Genomic DNA, 27923 nt, shown 5'->3' with positions numbered 1-27923 from the left:
AACCAATGAAGTGGCATGAATGACAGGGGCGGGAGAGGACCCTGTATGTCTTGGTACCTTTAAATTGGGGAAGAAAGGGGGATAGTACGTTTGCACAAATATTACACGTCTGAATCCATGCTCCAGAATAATGTTAAAGTATAACCTTGATCAAATCAATTATGTTGATATAACAGCAATATATTCCGTATCTTTCTTAATTTATAGGAGACTTGAAATAAATCCTTACTATATGGAACGATCTTTTTAAGGATTTCAAATATGAATGGGATTTTATTGAGAATTCTGAATGTTGCATTATCTTAAATATTATTCGAAATCTTTTCTTTCTGAAACCTTTTTCCATTTCATTTTCATCGATGTGCTATTTACACATTTTCGAAGTAAATACGCATGTCTGTGGGGGCATACTATTCATTTTTCAAAGCACCCTTATTCCTGATAAGTATGATCCAATTTTCCCCCATTCTCATCTAATTTCTAACTAGTGAGTAAACAGGATTTCATTGAAAAAATCGACTGTTTAATCCCCCTTTGATATAACAACTTTCTTTTTCTTTCGGGTTTTTTTTTCTTCTAGGTTTTATTTCGCTATTGATAATAACCATTAACTTCCTCTTTAATAGTATACACATTAAATGACTGAAACATGCAACCTTTCAAATGCGCTCTCATACATCCTTTCGCAATATTAGAATTAGATTTGAAGGCCATTATTTTCTCACATACAACGCTTGAAAGACGTTACACTTGACATGTTCATTCCAAATTTGTAATTTTCAGCTAAAGCTACCCCCCCCCTCCCAGGCCTGGTCTGACCGGATTTACGCCAATGTTATTCCCTTACCCCGACCCTGATTATGTCTTTCTTTCTCTCTCTCTCCCTCTACCGCCCTCTCCCTTTTTCTCACTTCCTCCCTATGTGTGTCTCTGTCCCTCTTTTTACTGTTGCAATTTTTTATTGACTCAATTAAGATTTTGTAGTCCTACCCTCCATGGTCTTAATCAAACTTTCAAATGAATAAATAAGAGAGAATGAGAAAAAGAATTATATCAAACCCTTTTCATAACACAGACTAGTTTTACCATTAAATGTAACGTAACAGATCTCAGCAACCAATCAAAATCAAGGTTACTACCATCATAATGGCAAAGCTACAATGGCCCGTATTCTGAACTCGGATTTAAATTAAACCCTGGTTTAAAGTTGTGGTTTAACTATGGAGAGCAAATTACAGTACACATCCAATTTATTAACTCATATGACACCCAAACTGTTGTCTTGGAATGATAACTGAAGTATTTTTCCTCATTATGAAAGCAACAGGAAACAAAATAGTAAACAAAAAAATATACAAGACAAACAGCTCCCCATACACTCTTAAAACAAATCAGTAAAAAATGACTGGTTAATAATGTCAGCAGGGTGCAACTGTTATTCTAGTCATATCTGACTATTTTCTAGTCGTATTTTACTAGAACAGAGTTATTTCTGACTCAAATATATGTCAGAAATGTGATAAACAGTGATTGTCATTATCATTTGCACCCAGCTGACTACTGGTCTAGTCAATTTGACTGATTTGTTTTAAGAGTGTAATTTTAGCAAAGAGTTATAGACCGTGGTCTAAGTTAAACCTGACTTCAGAATACGGGCCAATGCGCGTTCAAGTCTGTGGGAAACGATCCCAGATCATACCAATTAATACAAAACAATAAACCGTAATTTTTCGATAGTTTCTCTGTATTCTTTTCTATACGACATGATTTCCGATAGCAAAAATAAATGGATTCCACCAAAACGAAGAGCCTGAGAAACATTGGAATAATATGTATGCATATACACAGAAATGTACAGTTACGACATTCAAAATAATCAGAATCGGATACAAATTGGGTACTCAAATAAGGCATTACCGTTGTTAATCACTTTTGCAGGGAACACAAAAAATGGAACGTAATTCCAACAGCTTAGCTGCATTTAATTCGGAGGGAAGGTGATACCAATCGTATACTTGCCCTAATCTTAATATTTTCTTTTTCATTGATGGTGATCAATAATAGCTCTCATATAGGATATATTCATGAAAGAATTCATATTCATTGTCCTCACGAATTGCCATATTGTCTATGTGTATGCGATTCATTATTGATATTTCTTTTAAAAATACTTAGTTTTATGTCGGTAAATTGCCAATTCGTCTACTGCCAACTCGTTTACTCGCCACATGGTCTACTTTCATTCAAGGGATGCTCCAGGCTGAAGATATTTATACTTTAATAAATAGAGTATAATTCACAAAGCAAAATGCTGAAAATTTTATCAAAATCAGATAACAAATAACAAAGTTATTGCATTTTAAAGATTTGCATTATACCGGTGAAACGGTTCTAGGCATGTCTTCATGAATATTCATTAGGTGGGCTGATGATGTCTTATCCCCACCTGTTATTTTGTATTTTGTTATATGAAATTAGGTGTATTCAAAAAATTTCTACCAAGAACTAAAATAATTGGACTGACAACCGATTAAGTGCATTAGTTATTTATTGCTGCAACTTATTTCATCATAATGGAGACACGTCATTTACACATGTATGAAAAAGTGGAACAATTATGATTTCATGTAATGACATAAAAAAAGGAATGTGGGGGTTCGACATCATCATCCCACCCAATGAATATTCATGACACGTGCATATAACTGTTTTCACAAAATATCGCCAAATTTTAAAATTCAAAACTTCGTTATTTGTTATCGGATTTTGATGAAATTTTCAACATTTTGCTTTGTGAATTTTACTCTATTTATTTAGATATAAATATTCTTAGCCCGGAGCATCCCTTTAAAGCCTAATGCCATTACGTCCATCAACACTTTGTCTAACAACCCAGGTCCAATAACCATTTTGTCCAATCATCACTTCGTCTAATCACCATTTCGTGAATTACAATTTCGTCTCATAACCAGATGGTCAAATATCCATTTCTTTTTCATTTATTTTGTACAATTAACACTTAGTCCAATTAGACCAAATGGACTAAATGGCTATTGGACCAACTGGTTATTAAACGAAATGATGAGTAGACGAATTGGAAATTAGACCATGTGGACAGTGGACGAACTGAATATGGTAGACCAAATGATGATAGAGGAATTGGAAATAAACCTTGATGCCGTACGTACACTTCTTTTTCACATTTCTCAGCATTCAGAATTCATGACTGACTTTTTCGTTCACTTATTCTCTATTCGTTCAACTTAAGCAAAAACAATTTTATCAATCATATTTCTCTAGATTTATCTACATGATTTTATACAGAATAACATTGTCATATAATTGCTGTTGTAATGTCATTAATAACTTCCTAGAAGCGGATATATTTGCACAACTAAGCAAGTTCATCTGAGGATATGCAGAATATGATACATAGCCACATGTATATAATTCAATAGTAGTTATAGATCTACCAGCGCTGCCATGAATGCAATTATCATAATTATAATTATGAACTTCCCGTCCGACGATTATGTACAACATTGGAAATAAATTCTCATTCTCTTCCCCTATATTTCAATCAGTTATAGCTCCTCGACTGTCGTTATGCTTGTTTCGAAACATTATTAATGAACTCATTAATTTCTAAATGAAAGAGTGAAACTAAATGCGAAGGGAGATTTAAATAGAATAGGGAATTTTAGCACCATATCCCATCACCGTGTTTACCTCTTTTTCAATTTTTAATCTTGGGCATGGCCGTACGCAGCAGGGGCCAGGGGGCAGAAGTGGCAGCTGCCCCCCCCCCCCCGAAATTTTGAAAACATAAATTTTTAGTGAAAATTTTCACAAAATCCACCAAGAGTGCGCACAAAAATCCTTCAATGTCATTAACATGATTAATGAAAATGCAAACAGTGCCCCAGTGACAAGCTCGGTCACTTCGCTCCCTTGCTTTCGAGATTCTTCGAAAAATTTTACTTGCCTAGGCGTACGGCCTTGATTATTGGGCTAATTCCCCCCCCCCCCCCACTTCCCCCTAAGTTGATCCAAAACTTTTTATACTCAAACCTAAATTACATCCTAAATTTATATATAATAGGCCCCCTAATAAAAAATGAAATGAGTTTACAACAGTATAGGCCTACTCCCTGAATATATATTCACCCTGTTTGCCTCTAACTCGCTGAATATGTGTAGCGGGAATTAATGTTTCGCTGTAACGGGCAACACTTTCTCGCCAAATCCCTTCATATATACTGGATATATTGTAACTCACCATGTTGCTAATGCCGACACATATCTCCATTGTAAGTATACACATGTTTAAACATCCCCGACGCGGGTTCATAGACACAATGAAAACGTACAGTTTAATTGTTATACAACGCTGTTTACTTCATGAACATTACATAGTTTACAGAAAATGTTTAAAATAACCATGCTTATTTCATTGAAGATTTATCAAAGATTAAACATTAATTGCCTAAGATATAATTTTAAACACGTGTTTAAACTGTTAAACAACTACTGTTAAGTTCAAATAGAAAGCATCGTTGTATAACATTTAAAACTGCGTTTTTACAAAGTCATGGGACAGTCACGATCGTTCGAACTGCATATAGAATAAGACAATACATTCACATTACATTTTGTGCTGCATGATTATCACTTTTTCACAACAAGGTGTTCGGGGCCGAACGGAAAATGAGTGATGTTTCGGGCACCATCTTGTGTGACTACCAGAATGTTGTGTTCCCGGTATCCTCCTGCGCCTGGCTGGCCTTCCGGTATGGTGACCATAGGCTCCATTGAGATCACCATGTTGGGTTCCAATACTGTCTTGATGTCTTCACGAATTTCAAGAGCTTTGGAATAGAAGTAACATATAAAGTATTTATCAATGAAAGGAGAATGAAACCTTTGGAACAAGTAGGTTGTGTGAGAACAGAAAAATCAAATAAACAGGTCAACGAAAGTTTGAGAAAAATCGGACAAATAAGAGAAAGTTATGAGCATTTGAATATTGTGATCATTAATGCTATGGAGATCCTCCTATATTGGCAATGCGACAAAGATGTGTGATGTCACATGTGAACAACTTTCCCCATTACTTTAGTATATATATTTCACTTAAACTGCCTCTTTTATCACATCTATCAGTAGATTACGTGTTCTTTCTATAGGAGGGCATGTAATACAGATTAAAAAAAATACACCATGGATATAGTTTGTATCACCATAAGAAAAAGCAAAAAGAGACATTTGGGGGGTATTTTATAGTCCATCAAAGGGAAAGTTGTTCACATGTGACATCACACATCCTTGTCGCATTGTCAATAGGAGGATCTCCATTGCATTAGTGATTGCCATCTTTAAATGCTCATAACTTTCTCTTATTTGTCCGATTTTTCTCAAACTTTCTTTGTTTTTATTCTTTGATTTTTCTGTTTCGACACAAGCCTATTTGTTCCAATGGTTTAATTCGTTCCCCTTTAAAGGTCAAGTCCACCCCCAGAAAAATGTTGATTTGAATCAATAGAGAAAAATCAAACAAGAATAACGTTGAAATCTCATCAAAATCAGATGTGAAATAAGAAAGTTATAACATTTTAAAGTTTTGCTTATTTTTCACAAAACAGTTTATATGCGAAACTCGGCAACACGCAAATGAGAGAGTCGGTGATGTCCTCCACTAACAATTTCTTTTGTTTTTTATTGTTTGAATTATACAATATTTCCATTTTTACAGATTTGATAATAAGGACCAGTTTTACTGAACCATAAAATGTTAGAACAATTGTAATTCCCCATGTTCATGGAGGAAGAAAATTTATTTCACCTTCCAATGAGGAGAAAATTAAGATATTTCATATTTCATATAATAGAATACAAAAGAAATAGTGAGTGAGTGACGTCATCATTCCCCTCATTTGCATACCGACCAGGATGTGCATATAACTGTTTTGTGAAATTTAGCAAAACTTTAAAATGTCATAACTTTCCTATTTTACATCCGGTTTTGATGAAATTTTCAGTGTTATGCTTTTTGGATTTTTCTCTATTTGTTCAAATCAACTTTTGTTGGGGGGACTTGTCCTTTAATGAACGATTCTGAATCATGACATGGATTTGATCGGCTGTTGTGTCCATGGTGTCGTTCCATAAATCTTTGCCATTATGATAACAACCACCATGGCAAGGATCAGCTGTAATGGCAAAGCTACCACGTTAAAGGGGTACTCCAGGCTGAAAATAATATGATTTGAACAGATTAAGAAAAATCGGATAAAGAAAACACTGAAAATTTGATCAAAATCGGACAAGGAATAACGAAGTTATGGCATTTTAAAGACTTGCATTATTCCGGAGAAACAGTTCTAGGCATGTCTTCAAGAATATTAAATGAGCAAACTGATGTCATATCCCCACTTGTTTTCTGTATCTTATTATAAGAAATTAAGATATTAGGTTTATTCAATTTTTTTCTTCAAGAACCAAAAATATTGGAATAAAAACTGTTTAAGTTCATTAGATTATAAGGGAGACATATATCACTCACACATGTATGAAAAATGAAGCAATCATGATTTCATGTAGTAAAATAAGAAAAAGGAAAACGGGGATGTGACATCATCAGCCCACCTAATGAATGTTCATGACGACGTGCATATAACTGCTTTCACAATATATTGCTAAACTTTAAAATTCAATACCTTCACTATTTGGTATCAGATTTTGATGAAATTGTCATCATTTCGCTTTATATGACACCTAGATAGATCCTTGTGATTTGATTGGTTGTTTGATATCGATCATTCTGCCCACTTTACAATGACGTCATCAACCGTGCAATTTTGGATCCATACATCGTGCAATTTTGGATCCATACGATTTTGTTTATTGCACGCGCGCACTGAGACCGCGCAGGTACTACAAGTAAAACCACCCAGTGAAATATGTGGGTTTCTTGTTTGTATTTTTTGATCATTTATATTTTTTGTAAATATGTTTAAAATTCAAATGTAAATATGTTTCAAATGTTGTTGTGTTCTCCAATACCCGTTGGGGTGATCTGAGAATAAATATACTGTCATTACTGCACTGGCGTAAATCCCGGGGGGGATGGGGGTATATATCCCCCCACTTTTCGAGGAGGGGGGTGGCCTGTACAAACATCCCCCCACTTTTTACGAAAGAAATTAAAAAAAATCACAAGAGATAATTGTTTTATTGGTGAAAATTCTTCCTGAAATACCGTTTAACAAATAAAACAATATTATTGAATCATAAAATGCAAATAAAGAGCCAGTTCACCATTTCCAAACGAAATACTTATGCCCTTATTATAACAATGAAGAGAAACTCCCGTTTCTTCCAATTCATCAATATTGGGGTCTTTGGGAAGGGATTGAGATGGAATGTCAATTTTGTTTTAATGTAATCTCTAATAAAACCATTACACCATCATGGGGTAAAAAAGATTAAAATATTAGAGGGGTATTTGCCATATGGACATACAGTGGCGTAACTACGGGGGGGGGGGGCATGGGGGGCACGTGCCCCCCCCCCCCCCCAATCGGCTGACCAAAAAAAACACGGGGAAAAGGAGAAAAGATCGAGGGAGAAAGGAAGAGAAGCGTATAGTGGGAAAGAAGAAAATATTATTCATTATAATGTTATATTATAATTATGTTATGTTACATATTACATAAGAAACATTTTTATCATAACTTCATTAAACATTATTTGCCCAGGGCCTACGTATTCATTGTTCCTGGTGCTTGCATTGTCTGTGAACGAGATATATAATCCTGTTGTACTGAAACATCCCGTTTTCAAGTCAATATAAACCAAATATATTTCCTAGCACTTGAGTTATCATTGTTTTATGTAGTGACATATGCTTCTTTTTCATGACTCAAAAGTGATTGCCCCATGTTAAGGTCTTCGTATATATGAAACATTTCCTGTCCGTGATTACGTTCGCATTAGTGGATTGGTGAGATATGTCTGCTCTTCATGAATTCCTAAAATCAGTCCTTAAAATGTCCCTTCTTCTGATCTAAATATCAAAAAATTTCAGCTCGCGCTTCGCGCTCGCATCATTTGGATATTGAAATACGTATGGTCCTAGTTAATTCCTACAAAGAAACCTTAGAATGCCCCACTTCAGGTCTGAATTATCTAAATTTTCAGCTCGCGCTTCGCGCTCGCAATATTTGATTAGTGAGATGCGTATGATAATCATGATTGCAATGACTACAAAGTGTTTCATGTGTTCAGATGTAATTCTTATAAACCAGCAAGCGCTTGGCACTCGCATTAGATGACTATGGTGAGATATGCATACTCTTAATGGATTCCTAAAATATATTCCTCAAAATCTCGCTGTTTGGGGTCAAAATATACGAAAACTTCAGCTCGCGCTTCGCGCTCGTATTGTTTAGCGAGACAGGTACCTATCATGATTACACAAATTTGATTACAATGTCTCTTTTTATAGGTGTGAATATAAAAAAATCAGCTCGCGCTTCGCGCTCGCATTATTTGATCAGTGAGATGCATATGCGTTTAATGACATTGTCCAGAAAATGTCTCTATTAGGTCAGTATAACTGGCAACTGAGCGCGCTCACTCAGTGATTCAAACATTTTGCTGGTGCCCCCCTCCCAAATGCCGTGACCCACGGTAAGCCACTGTGGACATATCAATGACAATTCCTTGCATATCTAAAAACATGATTGCAAAAAAAAAGCCAAAATATTTCAGTCATCCCCCCACCCATCAACACGGATTTACGCCAGTGCATTACTGTCATTACTTTCACTCGTGCTTGCAGCGCGCATGCTGTATGTACGCGACAATCAAAAGACCGAGCTCGCATATTTTACATCGAAATTCATAAAATTCATATGAAAAAGAACATTTTTTAGGTGTCATATAAACCAAATAATGAATGTTATTTCCATTCGTGCAATGGACAGAATACTTGATTCGGGGAAAGGTGAAATGAATGATCCATTCAACTCGGCTACGCCTCGTTGAATGGATCATTTCATCTTTCACCTCATTAAGTATTCTGTCCACTGCACTCATAACATTCATTATTTGTTGATTGTGAATTTTACTCTATTTATTTAGATATAAATAATTTCAGCCCGGAGCATTCATTTAAGTCTTAATGAAACGGACCACTATGAAATGTATAGATATAGATTCAAATCCTATAGAAAGAATACTTAAGAACGCAAATAATAAATGACGGACAGATCTCATGCTTATTATTTTGATAAACTGTGAAGGAACAGTATCGATTGTATATAAATGGCGAAAGGTGCATATAAATATCACTCAAATGTACTTCAAACAGTGGAGCTATTACACTGCGAGTGAGTAGGAGAAAGCAGTGGGGTACGCAGCACGATTTTTCTATTTTTACAATAATAAGTATAATTAAATTTGTGACACATTTTGACAATATATTTAGAAAAATAATAATGTCTTATTCCTCTTTAAGTCTTATTCCTTAAAAATGCAGGAGGGTTTCCTTAGGATTATATTCTCCCCATTATCCCTTAAAAATACAGTAGGGTTTTCTTAGGATTATATTCTCTCCATTATCCCTTAAAAATGTAGTAGGGTTTCATTAGCATTATATTCTCCCCATTATCCCATAAAAATATAATAGGGTATCCTTAGGACTATATTTTCCCCATTACCCCTTAAAAATACAGAAGGGTTTCCTTAGGATCATATTCTCCCCATTATCCCTTAAAAATACAGTAGGGTTTTCTTAGAATTATATTCTCCCCATTATCCTTTAAAACACAATATGGTTTCCTTAGGAAAATATTCTCTCCATTATCCCTTAGAAATGCTGTAGGGTTTCATTTATTCTCCCCATTATCCCTTAAAATTACAGTAGGGTTTCGTTAGGATTATATTCTCCCCCATTATCCCTTAAAAATACAGTAGAGTTTCTTTAGGATCATATTCTTCACAATATCCCTTAAAAAGGCAGTAGGGTTTCGTTAGGATTATGTTCTCCCCTTTATCCCTTAAAAATGCAGAAGGGTTTCCTTTATTCTCTCCATTATTCCTTATAAATACAGTAGGGTTTCATTAGGAATATATTATTCTCCCCATTATCCCTTAACAATGCAGTAGGATTTCCTTTATTCTCCCCATTATCCCTTAAAAATGCAGTAGGGTTTCATTAGGATTACATTCTCCTCATTATCCCTTAAATGTGCAGTAGGGTTTCCTTTATTCTCCCCATTATCCCTTAAAAATGCAGTAGAGTTTCCTTAGGATCATATTCTCCTTATTATCCCTTAAAAATCCAGAAGGGTTTCTTTAGGATCATATTCTCCCCATAATCCCTTAAAAATACAGTACGGTTTCCTTAGGATTATATTCTCCCCATTATCCCTTAAAAATACAGTAGGGTTTGCTTAGGATTATATTCTCCCCATTATCCATTAAAACTACAGTAGGGTTTCGTTAGGATTATATTCTCCCCATTATCCCTTAAAACTACAGTAGGGTTTCCTTAGGATTATATTCTCCCCATTATCCCTTAAAACTACAGTAGGGTTTCCTTAGGATTATATTCTCCCCATTATCCCTTAGAAATACAGTAGGGTTTCGTTAGGATTATATTCTCCCCCATTATCCCTTAAAAATGCAGTAGGGTTTCCTTAGGATCATATTCTTCCCATTATCCCTTAAAATGCAGTAGGGTTTCCTTAGGGTTATATTCTCCCCAATATCCCTTAAAAATGCAGTAGGGTTTCCTTAGGATTATATTCTCCCCATTATCCCTTAAAAATACAGTAGGGTTTGCTTAAGATTATATTCTCCCCATTATCCCTTTAAATACAGTAGGGTTTCTTTAGGATTATATTCTCCCCATTATCCCTTAAAAATACAGTAGGGTTTCGTTAGGATCATATTCTCCCCATTATCCCTTTAAAATGCAGTAGGGTTTCGTTAGGATTATATTCTCCCCATTATCCCTTAAAAATACAGTAGGGTTTCGTTAGGATTATATTTTCCCCCATTATCCCTTAAAAATGCAGTAGGGTTTCCTTAGGATCATATTCTTCCCAATATCCCTTAAAAATGCAGTAGGGTTTTCTAAGGAATATATTCCCCCCATTATCCCTTAAAAAATGCAGTAGGGCTTCCTTAGGATTATATTCTCCCCATTATCCCTTAAAATACAGTAGGGTTTTCTTAGGATCATATTCTCCCAATTATCCCTTAAAAATGCAGTAGGGTTTCGTTAGGATTATATTCTCCCCATTATCCCTTAAAAATACAGTAGGGTTTCGTTAGAATTATATTCTCCCCCATTATCCCTTAAAAATGCAGTAGGGTTTCCTTAGGATCATATTCTTCCCAATATCCCTTAAAAATGCAGTAGGGTTTCTAAGGATTATATTCCCCCCATTATCCCTTAAAAAATGCAGTAGGGTTTCCTTAGGATTATATTCTTCCCATTATCCCTTAAAAATGCAGTAGGGTTTTCTTGGGATTATATTCTCCCCATTAATCCTTAAAAATGCAGTAGGGTTTCCTTAGGATTATAGTCTCCCCAATATCCCTTACAAATACAGTAGGGTTTCGTTAGGATTATATTCTCCTCATTATCCCTTAAAAATACAGTAGGGTTTCCTTAGGATAATATATTTTCCCCATTATACCCTAAATATACAGTAGGGTTTTCTTAGGATCATATTCTCCCCATTATCCCTTAAAAATACAGTAGAGTTTCCTTAGGATTATATTCTCCCCCATTATCCCTTAAAAATGCAGTAGGGTTTCTTTAGGATCATATTCTTCCCATTATCCCTTAAAAATGCAGTAGGATTTCCTTAGAATTATATACTTCCTATTATCCCTTCAAAACACAATAAGGTTTCCTTAGGATATTCTTCCTATTATCCCTTAAAAATGCAGTAGGGTTTCATTATGATTATATTCTCCCCATTATCCCTTTAAAATGCAGATGGGTTTCCTTAGGATTATATTCTCCCCTATTATCCCTTAAGAATACAGTATGGTTTCCTTAGGATTATATTCTCCACATTATCCTTTAAAACTCAATATGGTTTCTTTAGGATCATATTTTCCCCATTATCCCTTAAGAATGTAATAGGGTTTCATTAGGATTATATTCTTCCCATTATCCCTTAAAAATGCAGTAGGGTTTCCTTAGGATTATGTTCTTTCCATTATCCCTTAGAAATGCTGTAGGGTTTCATTTATTCTTCCCATTATCCCTTAAAATTATAGTAGGGTTTCCTTAGGATCATACTTTTATTCTCCCCATTATCCCTTAAAAATACAGTTGAGTTTCCTTAGGATTATATTCTCCCCCATTATCCCTTAAAAATGCAGTAGGGTTTCTTTAGGATCATATTTTTCCCATTATCCCTTAAAAATGTAATAGGGTTTCATTAGGATTATATTCTTCCCATTATCCCTTAAAAATGCAGTAGGGTTTCCTTAGGATTATGTTCTCCCTATTATCCCTTAAAATGCAGAAGGATTTCCTTAGGATTATATACTTCCTATTATCCCTTAAAAACACAATAAGGTTTCCTTAGGATATTCTCCCCATTATCCCTTAAAAATGCAGAATGATTTCCTTAGGATTATATACTTCCTATTATCCCTTAAAAACACAATAAGGTTTCCTTAAGATATTCTCCCCATTTTCCCTTTAAAATGCAGTATGGTTTTCTTTATTCTCTCCATTATCCCTTAAAATACAATAGGGTTTCTTTAGGATTATATTCTCCCCCTTCTCCCTTCAAAAAGTTGGCCATATTCACCATATTTAGTCTACTACAAACTTTTTCCTAAATCAGCCGGATCGTTTAATGTGAACCGGACAAAGCCCTGAGACATATCCTTTTGTTTGTCTTGAATTGTTGAAGCATATATCAAATACATCAGCCCTCTTTAAAAAAATAATAAAACAGTGGTTCCCTTTGGCACCCTGATTCTCCGATGGTTCTCGGATTATGAGGTCATGGAAGCGTTGTAGACAACTTTGACTTTTCCATGACCCCCCAATCAGGGGTGGCAAGAAGTTGTTTTCGAGACGAAGCAGACGGCTGCTATAGATTATGATAATATAACGGTATTGCTTTTTAATTCCACGCGACTCATCAGACATTGTCAGAGACCCGGCCAGAAATTGTAGTCGACTCTGGACAATTATGGTCGACGTACAGCAGGAACAGGTTCCGTCGTTTCATTTTGATGTCGTCTGAGAAGAAGTCAGATCTAAAAACTCCTTGATTTTGATTGACTAAGAATTAAGCTCAAGCGTCTGACTGTTACTATGGTAAAAGTCGGATAAATGGACTTTGTCGGATAAGAAAAAATCCAGCAAGTCCTCTCATGAATCGCTCCCCGGGATTTCAAGAGAGTGAGACATCCCTACAGAACAGTCATACCAACGAAAACAGACTCCGTACCGACCGATGATCTACCATTCGAAATGACCCAATTACTTTGGTCGGTATGGAGTCGGTTTCGTTAGTGTGATGGTAGCATTATGACAACATCCTCACCTGCTTCTCTGCCATAATAATGACACAGCACACCGAAGGAATGACCGTACCCGAAGCTCCGATACTTGAGAAGATCGTACTGCCGATAGACGTCATTGAGCTCGGCTGCGATGTCGCATACTCGAACACCTGGCTTGATGAGAGCCATACCACGTCGGTGAATGTCGCAGTTCTTCTCCCATACCACCATGTGTCGATCAGAGGGGACGTGGTCGTAGAACAGGGTTCGTTCTAAAGCAGTGTAATAGCTTTATCATAATTGCAAAATATGGATATAATTAATGAGATGAGGATGTCAGTACCATAACAATGACGATAATCATTTTTTTTTAAATCTTCTCTACCTGTAAGCAAGTGAGATGCAAAAGTCTTTCTATACAGAAATTTAATTTGAAAATGATCTCTACCTTATTCGATAAAATTCTAATCAAACGCAGGCATGGCAGGAGTGTTTATAGGGGTGATGTGAGATATTTAGGAACGCATCTGAGCAAGGGAGTGAAGCTGACTATTCGATAATTTTGTTTGGTTTGGTTTGGCTTTTTGCGGGGGATCAATTAATTATTTACGAATCTGGTGCACAATATATTTTTGGTGGAATTCATTTCAGTAAAACTGCAATATAAAAAGTAGAATTCTAAGGCTATCTGGGTCAAGAGCTGATCGGCCGATCCTCCATCCCCACTGCTTACACAATGCAGAACATATGCAATAGTATTTTGAATTATTTATTTGTTTAATAAATTATAATTCGATAATGGAGAAAATGTTCAGGGCTAGAAAGTCTTGTTAGGAATTTCACCTATCGGCCTCGAAATTAAGAAAACCTACATTTTTAGTGATTTTTTTTTACTTGCTAAGGAGAGTCGTCTAACTCTTCAATATAAGCAGCAGCTCGGTCGCTTCGCTTCCTGATTTGCACGTTTTCACATTTTTAAAACCAAAATCACTCATACCCTGCCTACGCTACAGATGTGTCAGTACCAAGAAATAATATCTTACCCAGCAATCATTGGGAATGTGTTCAGATTAAGAATGTCACCTTTCTGAATCTTGCGCGATGTCACAGGATTATGTGCTCCATCCGTATTGATACCTGATTGAAACCATATCCATGCTGCAGAATGAACATGATGAAAAAGAACATTTGTTTACTTGTTTACTTTAAATAGGGCTAGTTAACGGCCGATACTACTATAAGATCAAACAATCAATTTTGTCAGAAATAGAACTGAAATACAATATCGTTAAAAAGAAATAAACAATAATAATAATATGTGATTTGTCTAGTGCTCTTATCCACCTTGCTAGGTGCTCAAGGCGCTCACATAAATCCCAGGCTAATCCGATGCGCACAGCTCTTTGAGGAATTACTTCCTGCCGATACCCATTTACCTCCCTTGGGTTGAGTGCAGCACAATGTGAGTAAATATCTTGCTGAAGGAAAATACCCCAAGGCTTGGAATCGGACCCACGTCCTTCAGATTGAAAGACGAGAGTCTTAACCACTAGACCACGACGCCCCCACAATAACGGCTGTTTAATTGACGTCGGTGTGGTATAAGATTCGGTGGGATAATGACGGAACCAAAAAGTTCAATAGACAGGGGAATGAAATATACGTCCTCTTTGGCCTAAAAGCATGACTTGTGGAAACACCGACATGACTGATATCAGATGAATTGATACTGGTAACTCACTATCTCTAAGTTCTGCATGAGGGAAGGACTTAGCTATCTCCATGACCATTGCTTCAGTACCCCGGAGGGCCACCTCGTGTTCACCAACCCCCTCTGCGATGGCACCGACCACCGCATCTCCTCCGAGATCACATATCCTCGCCCCCTCGGTGATCAACGCGATCTCCTCATCGGACTTGATCAATCTCCGCATCATCATGGGCGTTCCGACGTCAACGATGTCCTTGCCAGAAACGGCCTTTTCCAGCTTCGCCATGTTGTCCAGCGTCATGTGGTCGAATTCGCAACCGATCTTTCCCGAAGGCACATTGGCCAGTTCCTCCTGGACGGCGACCCAGAAGTTGTCCCGGTGCCAGTCGGTGTAGATGACGTTACCACCAGTGCTTGTCCTTCTCCAGGGTTGTCCTGCGTCGATTCCTGCAGAGATGCTCGTTACCTTGTCAGCGGTGATGACCAAGCCGTAGGAACGACCGAAGGAACAGTAGAGGAAGTCTGAGAAGTAGTTAACGTTATGCATTGAGGTAAAAAGGATTCCACTGAGATGGTTTTCTTCCATGTATTTCCTTACCATCATTATACGGCTGTCCATCTCTTCTTTTGAAAAAGTCGGAGAGACCTTTCGAAAAATAAAAGAAAATAAGAATAAGATACACCGGGGGGGGGGGGTAAGTATTAACATTACCTCTTTCATGTTGAATTTTATTAATGAGGGTTAACATTAAGAATAAAGATTGAAACTGTTAACAATTTTGTTCAACCTTATTTTATACATCTGATACAATATTGGCGGATCTATAAGGTAAATTGTATCATAAATATTGCCGAAGAGAGAGTCAATTAAAATATTGTTTCATGAATACATAAATAAACCATTTATGACTAGTTAATGTAAAGATTTGGTACGCCGGAAAAAATACCTTTTCTCCATTGTTCAAAGTATAAAGTCTGGGCATCTCCTGGTTCACTGGGGATGTTGCTGTTTCAGACGAGAAGCGAACAAGGTTGCCATTATGAGAATTAGTTTCTTTCCGTCGATATCCACTCGATGCTATGGCCCTGCCTATTCGGTTTTGTTGGGTTCTGGTTATGCCATCGACGACGGATGAAACTCGACGAATCAGGGAGCGATACATCTTGATTATGAAGTGAAAATACCATGAATATGAATATTCTCTTGTAGGCCAACAAAATAGGTTGATTTAGGGGTGCCTGAGCCAGTGTCAGCTAATAAACGTCAATGGTTGTTATGTACCATGTCCATTTGATTTTAGGAGAGTCAAAATCACATTTTCTCGTCTTAAAGCTTCCGAATCAAAACAAGTCTCGTCCGATATTCTATTATTCACGAATTTGATTGTCAATAAGATACTGATACCCTCATCTTAAGTTGATAAAGGCTGCTACTGTTATTATTGTTTCGCCGTGAAATTAATATTTATGGGAGCTTTGTCAGAATCATAACAATCGATGGTAATCTATATTGTGACAGCTGATCCTAAGATGTATGCTGTCAGGTCAAAGTCTGTCATCATCTATGAGCGCATAAACATGAAAACAATATGAAATGCAACCAAGTTGAGTGTGGTTTCAACAAATGAACTTTGAATAACAAATTTATAGGATGATACAAACCGAATTACTTGGCAACTTGGTGCAGTAATTTACTGTAAATCTCTTAATATTTTCTCCGTTTTATAAGGAATGGCAATATGTAAGTGAACTACATGTTTCTACATTTTCAGACCTTCCACTAGAACAGTATATACCCGGGGGGGGGAGACACAGGTGTTTCAATGTTGGAAAATGTATTGCTTTTATTTCGTTCATGGATATTGAGTGATAATCTTAAACTACATTTTTTGCAGGAGTTTCTGTATTTCATTTATGAATCAATAATAAACTAACATGTTCACATAATAACAAATATGTAAATGAATTCATGTTAAATGTGACAATTGAAGAGATAAATAATAATGGCAAAGACTGATAATTAATTATACATAAAGCATGTGATATAGCAAAATAAGTAAAATACAGGGGCCGGCTATTAACACAATTTGATTAGTTAATCTAGGTTGATACAAACTTGAACACTGAAACACAGATCACAAATTAATGTATGTAAAACCGGGATGAAAATCAACATATTTACTTCTAACTTCTAAATATTCAGCAAATATAAATATTCTGCGAATAAATGCTGCAAAATCGCATCTGCAAAAGCGCATCACATTGGTTTCACATGCTGTGATTATAATGTTTGCTTAAAATATCTGATGATTTGCAGGATTTGATGGCCAAGTTCCAACAAACCCGAAATGCATACAAGTCTTGTCTATCGTTAGTCAAAGTTCAGCCAAAGTTCGGATAAACTATACCTCTTCAGTTACCAGTGGGTCAAAGCACTTTATTCATTGCTATTGTTATTATTATTCATTACTATCATATTATTATTATTATTACTATTATTATTTTATTATCATTATTAGTATTATTACTATCATTATTATCATTATTATTATTATCATTATTATTATTAGTAGTAGTAGTAGTAGTTGTAGTAGTGTAATTATTATCATATATAATTTATTGATTAAGCTTCAAATTGTACTCAAACTTAAATCCCAATTATACAGTAGTCATGGTAATACAGTCGAATTCTGTGCAACTCCACAGACAAATTACTCTTCAAGATACTCCCTTTAAAATGAGTCACTCTCATGCATGACCCATGACGACGGGGCATTAGCTATTGCTGCCCCAAAACTATGGAATAGTCTGTCAATTGATTCAAGAAGCTTTCCGTCGCTAAATGTATTCAAATTCATATCAAAATCCAAATTAGGTATATAATTATATCTGTTTATGAAAATTCATTTTCTTCATGTCATGAATTACAAAAATGCATCATTTTCCAGCGCATCTGAATAATTATTTCGTAAAAAAGCTAGGAACTTTAAAGGTCAAGTCCTCCCCAGGAAAATGCTGACTTGAATAAATAGAGAAAAATCAAACTAGCATAGTGCTGAAAATTTCATCAAAATCGGATGTAAGATAAGAAAGTTATGACATTTTAAAGTTTCGCTTATTTTTCACAAAACAGTGATATGCACAACTAGGTGAGTCAGTCGATGATGTCCATCACTCACTATTTCTTTTGTTTTTTATTGTTTGAATCATACAATATTTCATTTTTTTTAGATTTGACAATAAGGACCAACTTGACTGAAACATATAGTATTAAACAATACTAATGCCACATGTTCAAGGAGGAATTAATCGTTGTATCACTTGCCAATGAGGAGAAAATTAGAATATTTCATATTTGACATAATGAAATACAAAAGAAATAGTGAGTGGATGACGTCATAGTCTCCTCATTTGTATACCAGCCAGGATGTGCATATAACTGTTTTGTGAAATTCAGCGAAACTCTAAAATGTCGTAACTTCCTTATTTTACATCCGATTTTGATGAAATTTTCAGTGTTATGCTTGTTGGATTTTTCTCTTTTTATTCAAATCAACTTTTTATTGGGGTGGACTTGTCCTTTAAATTTCCTTTGACAAGAATGAGGATTCCCAAAATCCCAAGTCACCGTGGAAGCATCATTTTGAATACAATGTGGATTATTTGTTTACCATCTGTCTCTTAACTTGTTTGATTTTGAGATAAGTGTCCTTACTAATATTTGTATTGGATTGTACCTTATCAGGCCCTTGAGTATGAGAGTAAGATGCCTCCTTTAAATTAAAGGGATGTTCCGGGCTTAAAATATTTATATCCCAATAAATAGAGTAAAATTCACAGCGCAAACTGCTGAAAATTTCATCAAAATCTGACAACAAATAGCGAAGTTATTGAATTTTAAAGTTTAGCAATATATTGTGAAAACAGTTATATGCACATCGTCATGAATATTCATTAGATGGGCTGATGATGTCACATCCCCACTGTCCTTTTTCTTATGATATAACATGAAATCATAATTGTTTCATTTTTTCACACATGTTTGAATGATATGTCTCCCTTATAATGAAATAATGCAGCAAGGAATATTTCATGCACTTAATTAGTTGTTATTCCAATATTTTTGGGTTCATGAAGGAAAAAAATGAATAAATTCCAATATTTTTGGTTCTTGAAAGAAAATGAATAAACCTTACTTCAATAAAATACAAAAGAACAAGTGGGGAAATTACATCATCAGTTTGTTCATTGAATATTCATGAAGACATGCCGAGAACTGTGTCACCGGAAAAATGCAAATATATAAAATGCCATATATAACTTTGCATAGGCGGATCCAGGGGGCGAGGGGGCGCCCCCCCCCCCCTATTGGCGGAGCAATAAAAAGAAAAAAGGGGGGAAAGAAAGAAGAAAAAGGAAAAGAAGGGGAAAAGAAGAGTGGAGAAAAAAAAGAGGAGGAAGACGAGTGAATGAAATTAGGTGAGGGAAAGAATTGGAAAATAAAACAAAAATCTTTATCTTTATCAAAAAGTTTCGCTCGCGCTCGCATTGCTTGTTCGATGAGATACATGTCTTATCATTAGGCTGATATGGACCTTGAAATATCAAGTTTTGAAGTCAATATACAAAAACATATTTCAGCTCGGACATCTAGCTTTCATTACTTTGTTTGATATTATAAATTGATTTTTAAAAAGTGCTCTGTAAAATTTTCGTTTTATGGTCTGAATATCAACATTTTCAGCTCGCGCATTTGATTTGTCAAGTACCTATTATTTTCGTGCATTCCATAAAGTTTTCAAAATGTCCCTTCAGGGGTCCGTTGCAGAAAGAGTTGCGTTTAAACGCAAGTCAAAAAACGCATGTCCCAAATGCGCGCTGTTGATTGGTTGAACATCAAGTTGCGCATGATTTTTAGAGTTACGATTGATTGCAACTCTTTCTGCAACGGGCCCCAGGTCTGATTGTCAAAACGTATCAGCTAGCGCTGCATGATACTCTGATGAGTCGGGTTTGTGGTTCTCTTATCCTGATACTCATTTTCCCTCTCAATTTGCCTTTCTTTTTCGTTTGCCCTTTCTTTTCCTGTCCCTTTGCTGTTCCCCTTGGATCTACCTTTTTCATCTTTTCCTTTTTCTTGCCTTTCTCCTCCTCCCTTTCCTCAAATTTATTTCCTCCTCTCCTTCTTCTTTTTTCTTTTTCTCCTCCTCCTTTTCTTCTTCTTCTTTAATATCTTGGGGAAAAAATGGAGTATCAGATTTGAATCAAACTGCCCTCCGACGGTCTGACCTACCTTTTCCAAAGATACCGTCTTAATTGTTACGTCCCCAAACATGAATGTGAGATTTTGTTACTCTATGCCCTCATCACAGAACTAACGTACCCTTTTGGCAATCAGAATTTTGTTCTCCTGGAAAAGGCTTTCAAAAAAGAATTGTGGTGACCTCTGTCACACATGATTTTTTCCCTCTCTTTTTGTAGGTGTCAGAAAATGTTTGCATCTACTGACGTGCTTTTCCTGGTATAGGCCACCCGGTTTCACTAAAAAAAGGATTGATCAACATAAAAACTGCGTTGATGAAGGTTCGGTGTAAAAATGGCAGAGGTAAAAATGGTAATGGCATAACCGGCAGAAGTAAAAATTGCCAATCTTAAACCCTCATGCAAAAAATTGTCAAAAAAAACCCGCATGCACATAGATTAAATATGAAAGGTTCTGAGAAGAAAATTAAGATCATAATGTTTGACTAATGGAAAGGGTAACATTTTTTAAATCATAGATAGATCGTCTGCACCAAATTGATAACCCTTTGGTTGGTTTATTTTGTTTTCCTGGATTTACATGAGTGGCCTTCTCATGTCAAATCGCTCTACTAACATTCACATTTTAAGCTCACTTTGGATCACCTCACAAAGTTTATTGTAAAAATAGCAGAAAAAAATCAAAATGATATTGGTGAGGGTTTTAGGAAATCCATCGAAGAATTCAAAAGCTATTAGAATTTTATTTTAATGGTGACGTCATTTGCGAGCAGCTTTCCCATATATGGTGTAATAACAAAAATCAATGACAGTCATTTTTGTCTCACCTGCATAGCAGAGTGAGACTATAGGCGCCGCTTTTCCGACGGCGGCGGCGGCGGCGTCAACACCAAATCTTAACCTGAGGTTAAGTTTTTGAAATGACAGCATAACTTAGAAAGTATATGGACCTAGTTCATGAAACTTGGCCATAAGGTTAATCAAGTATTACTGAACATCCTGCCTGAGTTTCATGTCACATGACCATGGTCAATGGTCATTTAGGGTCAATGAACTTAGACCATGTTGGGGGAATCAACATCAAAATCTTAACCTAAGGTTAAGTTTTTGAAATGTCATCATAACTTAGAAAATATATGGACCTAGTTCATGAAACTTATACATAAGGTTAATCAAGTATCACTGAACATCCTGCATGAGTTTCACGTCACATGACCAAGGTCAATGGTCATTTAGGGTCAATGAACTTTGGCCGAATTGGGGGTATCTGTAGATTTACCATCATAACTTTAAAAGTTTATGGATCTGATTCATGAAACTTGGACATAATAGTAATCAAGTATTACTGAACATCCTGTGCAAGTTTCAGGTCACATGATTAAGGTCAAAGGTCATTTAGGGTCAATGAACTTTGGTCAAATTGGGGTATTTGTTGAATTACCGCCATAACTTTGAAAGTGTGTTGGTCTAGTTCATAAAACTTGGACATAAGAGTAATGAAGTATCACTGAACATCCTTTGCGCATTTTAGGTCACATGACCAAGGTCAAAGGTCAATGAACTTTGGCCATAATGGGGGTATCTGTTGAATTACCATCATAACTTGGAAAGTTGATGGATCTTTCTCTTGAAACTTGGACATAAGAGTAATCAAGTATCACTGAACATCCTGTGCGAGTTTCAGGTCACATGATCAAGGTCAAAGGTCATGTAAGGTCAATGAACTTTGGCCACGTTGGGGGTATTTGTTGAATTACCATCATATCTCTATAAGTGTATGGGTCTAGTTCATAAAACGTGGAAATAAGAGTAACCAAGTATCACTGAACATCTTGTGCGAGTTATAGTAGTTTTCAAAATCAGCACTGCTGCTATATTAAATCGCGTGATGCAGGTGAGACGGCCAGAGGCATTCCACTTGTCTTTAAAAAAATGAAAATGGGTTTTATTGTATCTTTCAGTATATCAAGAGACAAATCATCGCACTTCCGCTCCTGAATTATTTATATATATGACGTCATAGACTAAAAAAAATTATTGATCTTTGATGGATTTTCCTCAACTCTTTGCCAATATATTTTCTGCTAGTTTTATTATTCATCAGGGCGAACTTCCCCTTCAAAACAGGTCGAGAGAATGGCAGCTATATAAGAACATCCCACAAATTTGAATCCCTTTCCAAATTCATGCGGTAACCGTTACCATAGACACTATAGTTTGGGAACCTGACATCCACTTGGACTAACTGCAATGAGATATTGATCTAAAAACTGTACAGTAATTACTATAATCGCATCATTTACATTGAACTATATGCATCATATCAATACCTATTCGAATCCATTATGATGTGGAAATAAAGAAAATTACTTTTATTCAAAATGTTTTATTTTTCTGTTATCCAAGTTATGCAAGTAGTTCGAAGTAATGGCTGCACACATTGGTATTAACATTTAAAAAAATTGTTGAGTATGCATGTGAAGCACTGTTCTACTTACGAACTGACCAAGATAAATCCTTTCATCATTCACTGATTGAAATGATTTTGGCAAGAAAATATTTGAGTTTAATCATATCAACGTATACACCTAAAATGACGAAAAGCAACACAAATAATATCTAATCAGTTCTTACCGCCCGTTTCGTCGACAAGAGTCCGGTCAAGGGCAGTAATTGTGACTGATATGATGATCTTTATCATCTTTACCTCAGTCATTTTTACCAATGCCATTTTTACCTCTGCCATTTTAACTCCGTCATTTTACCTCTGCCAATTATTACCTCTGTCATTTTTACCTCTGTCATTTTTACCTCTGCCATTTTTACCTCTGTCATTTTTACCTTTGCCATCTTTACCTCTGCCATTTTTACCTCTGCCATTTGTACCTATGCCATTTTTACCTCAGAGTCTGCCATATTTACCTCTGCTATTTTACCTGGCACCGTTGATGAATAAGTGTCCGACCGACGAATATGGTCAAAGTCAGTCAATTTATTGGTTAGAAATTAAAATCTAGGAGAATATGGGTTGATATTGACCATTTTATTGATCTGGCACATATTTACTAACTGACCAAAAGATTAGTCACTTTTGACTAATCGTTTGTTCAAGAGTGTAGGCCCTACTTAATAATCGTTTTCTATTATCCACTTCTATCAGTCCTATCATGCGCCTATAGGCATGATTTCGAAAGCTCCAGAGGTCTTGCTTCTCACTGAATCCTATTTATTCATTATGATGCAACGAGGTTATGAAACATAATTATTATCATTCGTTTCAATACAAGCAGCAGTCACATGAACTCTTGTAGAGGTGACCTGGATTTTTTAAAACCATACCACATTGACGAGCAGCGTATAAATAACCCAGTCATCCGATCGTCCATGAACTCGATTTGATCCGAACATTTCTCATTGCCAGCCATTCTTTTGTTCGAGAACATCCCATGTGTAAACGAATTAATTGGAACTATTTTCTGGTCGGTCTCTGATAATGCCCTGATATGCTCTCACGACGTCGCGATACGTCGGGTTTTTTTTTTTGGTAATAGTATTTATCAAAATCATACAAGTAATAAATAACATTGCAAAATGTTATAAAAATGTTACAATATCAACAAAAACACTATTCATAAAAGTCAAATAATTATTCGCAATAAAGAAAATTGTTTAAAAAATCATAGTATTTTGACAGGCGGGTAATTTTCGTAACAACAAAACAAAATGAAAACATTAGCCTTTTATATGAAATCACAAAATCGTACTTCAATAGTTTTGCAGAAAAATTCATTGCTCACCGTTAATAAAACTGAATAATATTTGTTAATAGTCCTTATTGAATTAATAATTCAGTTCAAAAACATATGTATAGCCTAAAAAAATTACATAACACATAATCTGATACAATATTACCCTCCCCCAAATGCAAAATACGTTTCAAAAATTACGACGATGCTCCCGATTTCAACCGATCCCTGAACGAATTACCCCGATCTACCCCGATTAGATCTGGTAGGTCGGGTGTCCAGGGCCCGATCGTACAAAAAAAAGTGGACGGAGGTTTTCATGTTTCCCACATCACGGAAATCTGCACAATTTCAATCTGTAGGGGATGATTTTGAACAAAAGCATAGCTGACTGGAACACGTACACTTAGAAAGACAATGCACACAAGATCGTCACTTATCTTTGTCCCAGTTCATTCTGCTCTGTTGTATTCTTTACTGTCAGTCATGCGAGTGGCTCTCGTCGTTAAAAACGATGTTACTATAATCTGATTGAATTTGAATCTCAACAGGCATGCCATGCATGATGCTGATTGATTTCTTCAAAATAAAAAACAAAATCCTTTTCACGATAGGTTAAAAGTTGACCCAGTTCGGATCAAGGTGGAATTTTCACCTTCATTAGAAGCTGGGCAACTTTAATCTATCTGTTTGTTTCTATTTGCCTTTCTTCTTTTTCATAAGTTTTTATTTGGGGTTGATTCCCCTTCAACACTCACACGTGCACCAATGTTTTTGCCAATCATAGGTATATTTTTAATTAACAAGAGAATATCACTCCTTATGACATCATTATTGTAATAGTTCATATCATTACTGAATCAATCAAACTTTTTGTGAAACCGAGCCTCTGACTTTTGGAGAGGTGCATAGATGTATCCCAATTCAGAGTACTGGTAACTAATGGCGGGCATTATTGGAGAGGCTCGGCCAGACAAGAACAGAATCACTGGCAGAACTAGGTGTGTTGCTACGTCAGGGCATGAATCACCCAAGGGTTCATTACATGCCGCCACGCACAGAAAAATCAAGCCATAGAAGTCGTGTGTTGTGGACCCAAGAAGTGAGATCCCAGCACGCGCGACCCACTAGTTAGAAATCCACTGCCAAACGCGGTTCGTGGTGCGAGGTTAGTATACTAATACTAACCTCGCAATGCGTGTGAGTGGGGCATGAATAGTAAGGCATATTTTGAGACCACCCTTCCCCTTGGAAGTTACCGTAAAAACATCACCCATTTAAAAAATTGATCGATATATTTTTTGCATGTTGTTAAGCAGATTCTATAAATGTATTGGAGATCTTTTAAATATTACTGTTATTTTTGCCTTTATTCTTAGAAATCCGCCAAATCCGATCTGTCTAATTCATTATCATCCAAAAATTCCTTGAGAAAATAACGAAACTGTGCTGATGAGACAGGAAAATTAGATTAGGCTATCATATCATACCTAAATAATGATCACTTAGATCCATCATAATCTATGTATCGGCCGAACATTATTTAGAAACCCTAAAATCACTTTGCCGCCAGTCACTTCACGCCCATCATCACACTCAATGGTTTACTGACGGATGGTCCAATTTCCCGCGCGAGCACTGCATCCATGACTAAAGTTTGTCAGAGTCCGTTTAGGGCTAGGCTAGCATGATGCCCGCGGCCACATGCCAAACAATCATGGATCAGTAATAATTGGAGTATAGGCTACAGAACATTCCAAAATCAATGAATGAGCTTCTTACCTTCTAAGTTCAATTTACCTTCAGCTATATTCACTTGTCCCGCGCTAAATCCACAGTGAAGAAAATACAATAATGTTTAATAACGTTACTTTTCGGCAAATTTAAAATGAATTTGTTTCAGCTACCAACTGCATTTCGTACTAAGCAGCAAACAAATATCGTGCCATGTTGTGTTTATATGGTCGAGTTGTATTCCACTCTTTCGGTACACGCCCACATTTTATCCAGGGTGGCTTGTTCATATAGACGAATCTTTTACGACTTGGTACCTTGTTCCCATGCAATATCCTTCCGTCTTCACGCGGAAGTACTTTAGGTATCGATTTCCCCGACATGGTCTCCTAATCCGTTACAAACGAAAAATTCAGAGGGTTCATGATTCCCGGTCATGATTCCAAGGTTCATCAATTATATACAAAAATGATTATCCTTCCTTTACGAAAGAGGACCGCCGCATGATTTGTCACTCCACTACCCACCTCAGTGACCTCACCCCCCCCCCTTATAATCTCTAGGACTAATTTTTATTTCTGAAAATGTCAAAAGATTTGTATTCATTGAAAATTGAAAATATGAACTAAGATTTTGTAATATCATGAAAGCGTCTTGGTCTACTGGGCCCGTATTCCATAAACGAGATAAGCATGCTTAAGTCAAAAATCTAAGCATTTTGTCTTAGTTTTCTGTCTAAGACAAAATTCTTAGCCAAAACGCATATTCCATAAAGAATTGGCTAAGAATTTTGTCTAAGAATTTGGCTAAGAATTTTTGCGCAACTAAGACAGATTTAGGATGAATGGCTAAGTAACTTTTCTTAAATATGCAGAGTCTGTATTTCATAAATTCTACATGGCTAAGAATTTTGCCCTAACTTTAAGACAGTTGTGAGTTGTCTTAATTGCTTTAAGACAACGTTTAAATCCAACAAATCATGGCAAATTTTTTAAAAGAATTTATACCTATATTGCATTTCGAGCTACTTCCTAAGTTTTTAACCGATTTTCATGAAATTTGGAACACACATTGGTCTTAAGGTAAGGAGGTGTAAGAATTTTTTTTTTGCTTTTTCAGAAATTGTGTTGCCATGGTAACAGTATATTATGGCAAAAATTATGTATAAATCTTGCTATTCCAACTACTTCCTCAGTTTTTAACCAATTCTCATGAAATGTGGCACAAACATTAGTCTTGGTGTGAAGATGTGCAAAACATATTTTATGCCTATATACAAAAATTGCGTTGCCATGGTAACAACATATTAAATAACGAAAATTAGGTGAAAAATTTGTGGTTTTAACAAGTTTACAATATTTCAACCACTTCTCATGATGTTTGCCACAGACATAAGTCTTGAGGTAAAGATGTGCAAGACACATTTTCGCATGTGTCGGAAATTGTGTTGCCATGGTAACGGTATATTAGGGCAAAAATTATGTAAAAATCTTGCAGTTCCAACGACTTCTTCAGTTTTTAATCAATTCTCATGAAATGTGGCACAAACGTTAGTCTTGATGTGAAGATGTGCAAAGTATATTTTATGCCTTTATAAAAAATTGCGTTGCCATGGCAACAAATAAAATAACAAAAACTAGATGAAAATCTTGTAATTTGAATTACTTTATCAGTTTTCAACTGGTCAATTCTCCTAAACTGTTGGCGCACACAATAGTCGAGTTGAAGATGTCTAAGATATACTTTTGCCTGTATCAGAATTCGTGTTGCTATGGTAACAACATATTATATAAAGAAAATAGGTGAAAATCTTGTGGTTTGAATCCCTTTATTAGTTTTACCAATTCTTATAAAAGTTGGCTCACACATTGATTTTGAGGTGTAGATCTGCAAGACATATATTTGAAAATTTGTTGCCA

The 27923-nt window shown here is 35.9% G+C and overlaps 1 protein-coding gene across 4 annotated transcripts; it reads right to left on the bottom strand.

Moving 5' to 3' along the window:
• Window positions 1–1723: 1723 nt before the first annotated feature.
• LOC129258934 (creatinase-like) lies at window positions 1724–26537 on the bottom strand. Of its 4 annotated transcripts, none has more exons than XR_010293380.1 (7): window positions 26053–26537; window positions 16210–16425; window positions 15293–15908; window positions 14595–14709; window positions 13593–13840; window positions 2862–4868; window positions 1724–2253 (listed from the first exon to the last, which is right to left on the bottom strand). XR_010293380.1 is itself a non-coding variant. In XM_054897181.2 (6 exons), the coding sequence occupies exons 2-6, from the start codon at window positions 16423–16425 to the stop codon at window positions 4669–4671; spliced, it is 1395 nt and encodes a 464-aa protein (XP_054753156.2). In that variant the 5' UTR covers window positions 26053–26537; the 3' UTR covers window positions 1724–4668. The 4 variants fall into 4 exon arrangements, 2 of the variants coding, with proteins under 2 accessions (XP_054753156.2, XP_063954570.1); XR_010293381.1 differs by having other exon boundaries at window positions 26071–26248; XM_054897181.2 differs by having other exon boundaries at window positions 1724–4868.
• Between the last annotated feature and the right edge of the window lie 1386 nt (window positions 26538–27923).

The sequence above is a fragment of the Lytechinus pictus genome, chromosome 4 (assembly GCF_037042905.1).
Source record: "Lytechinus pictus isolate F3 Inbred chromosome 4, Lp3.0, whole genome shotgun sequence".
NCBI classification, from domain to species: domain Eukaryota; kingdom Metazoa; phylum Echinodermata; class Echinoidea; order Temnopleuroida; family Toxopneustidae; genus Lytechinus; species Lytechinus pictus.
This window is presented reverse-complemented; position numbering and strand designations above follow the sequence as displayed.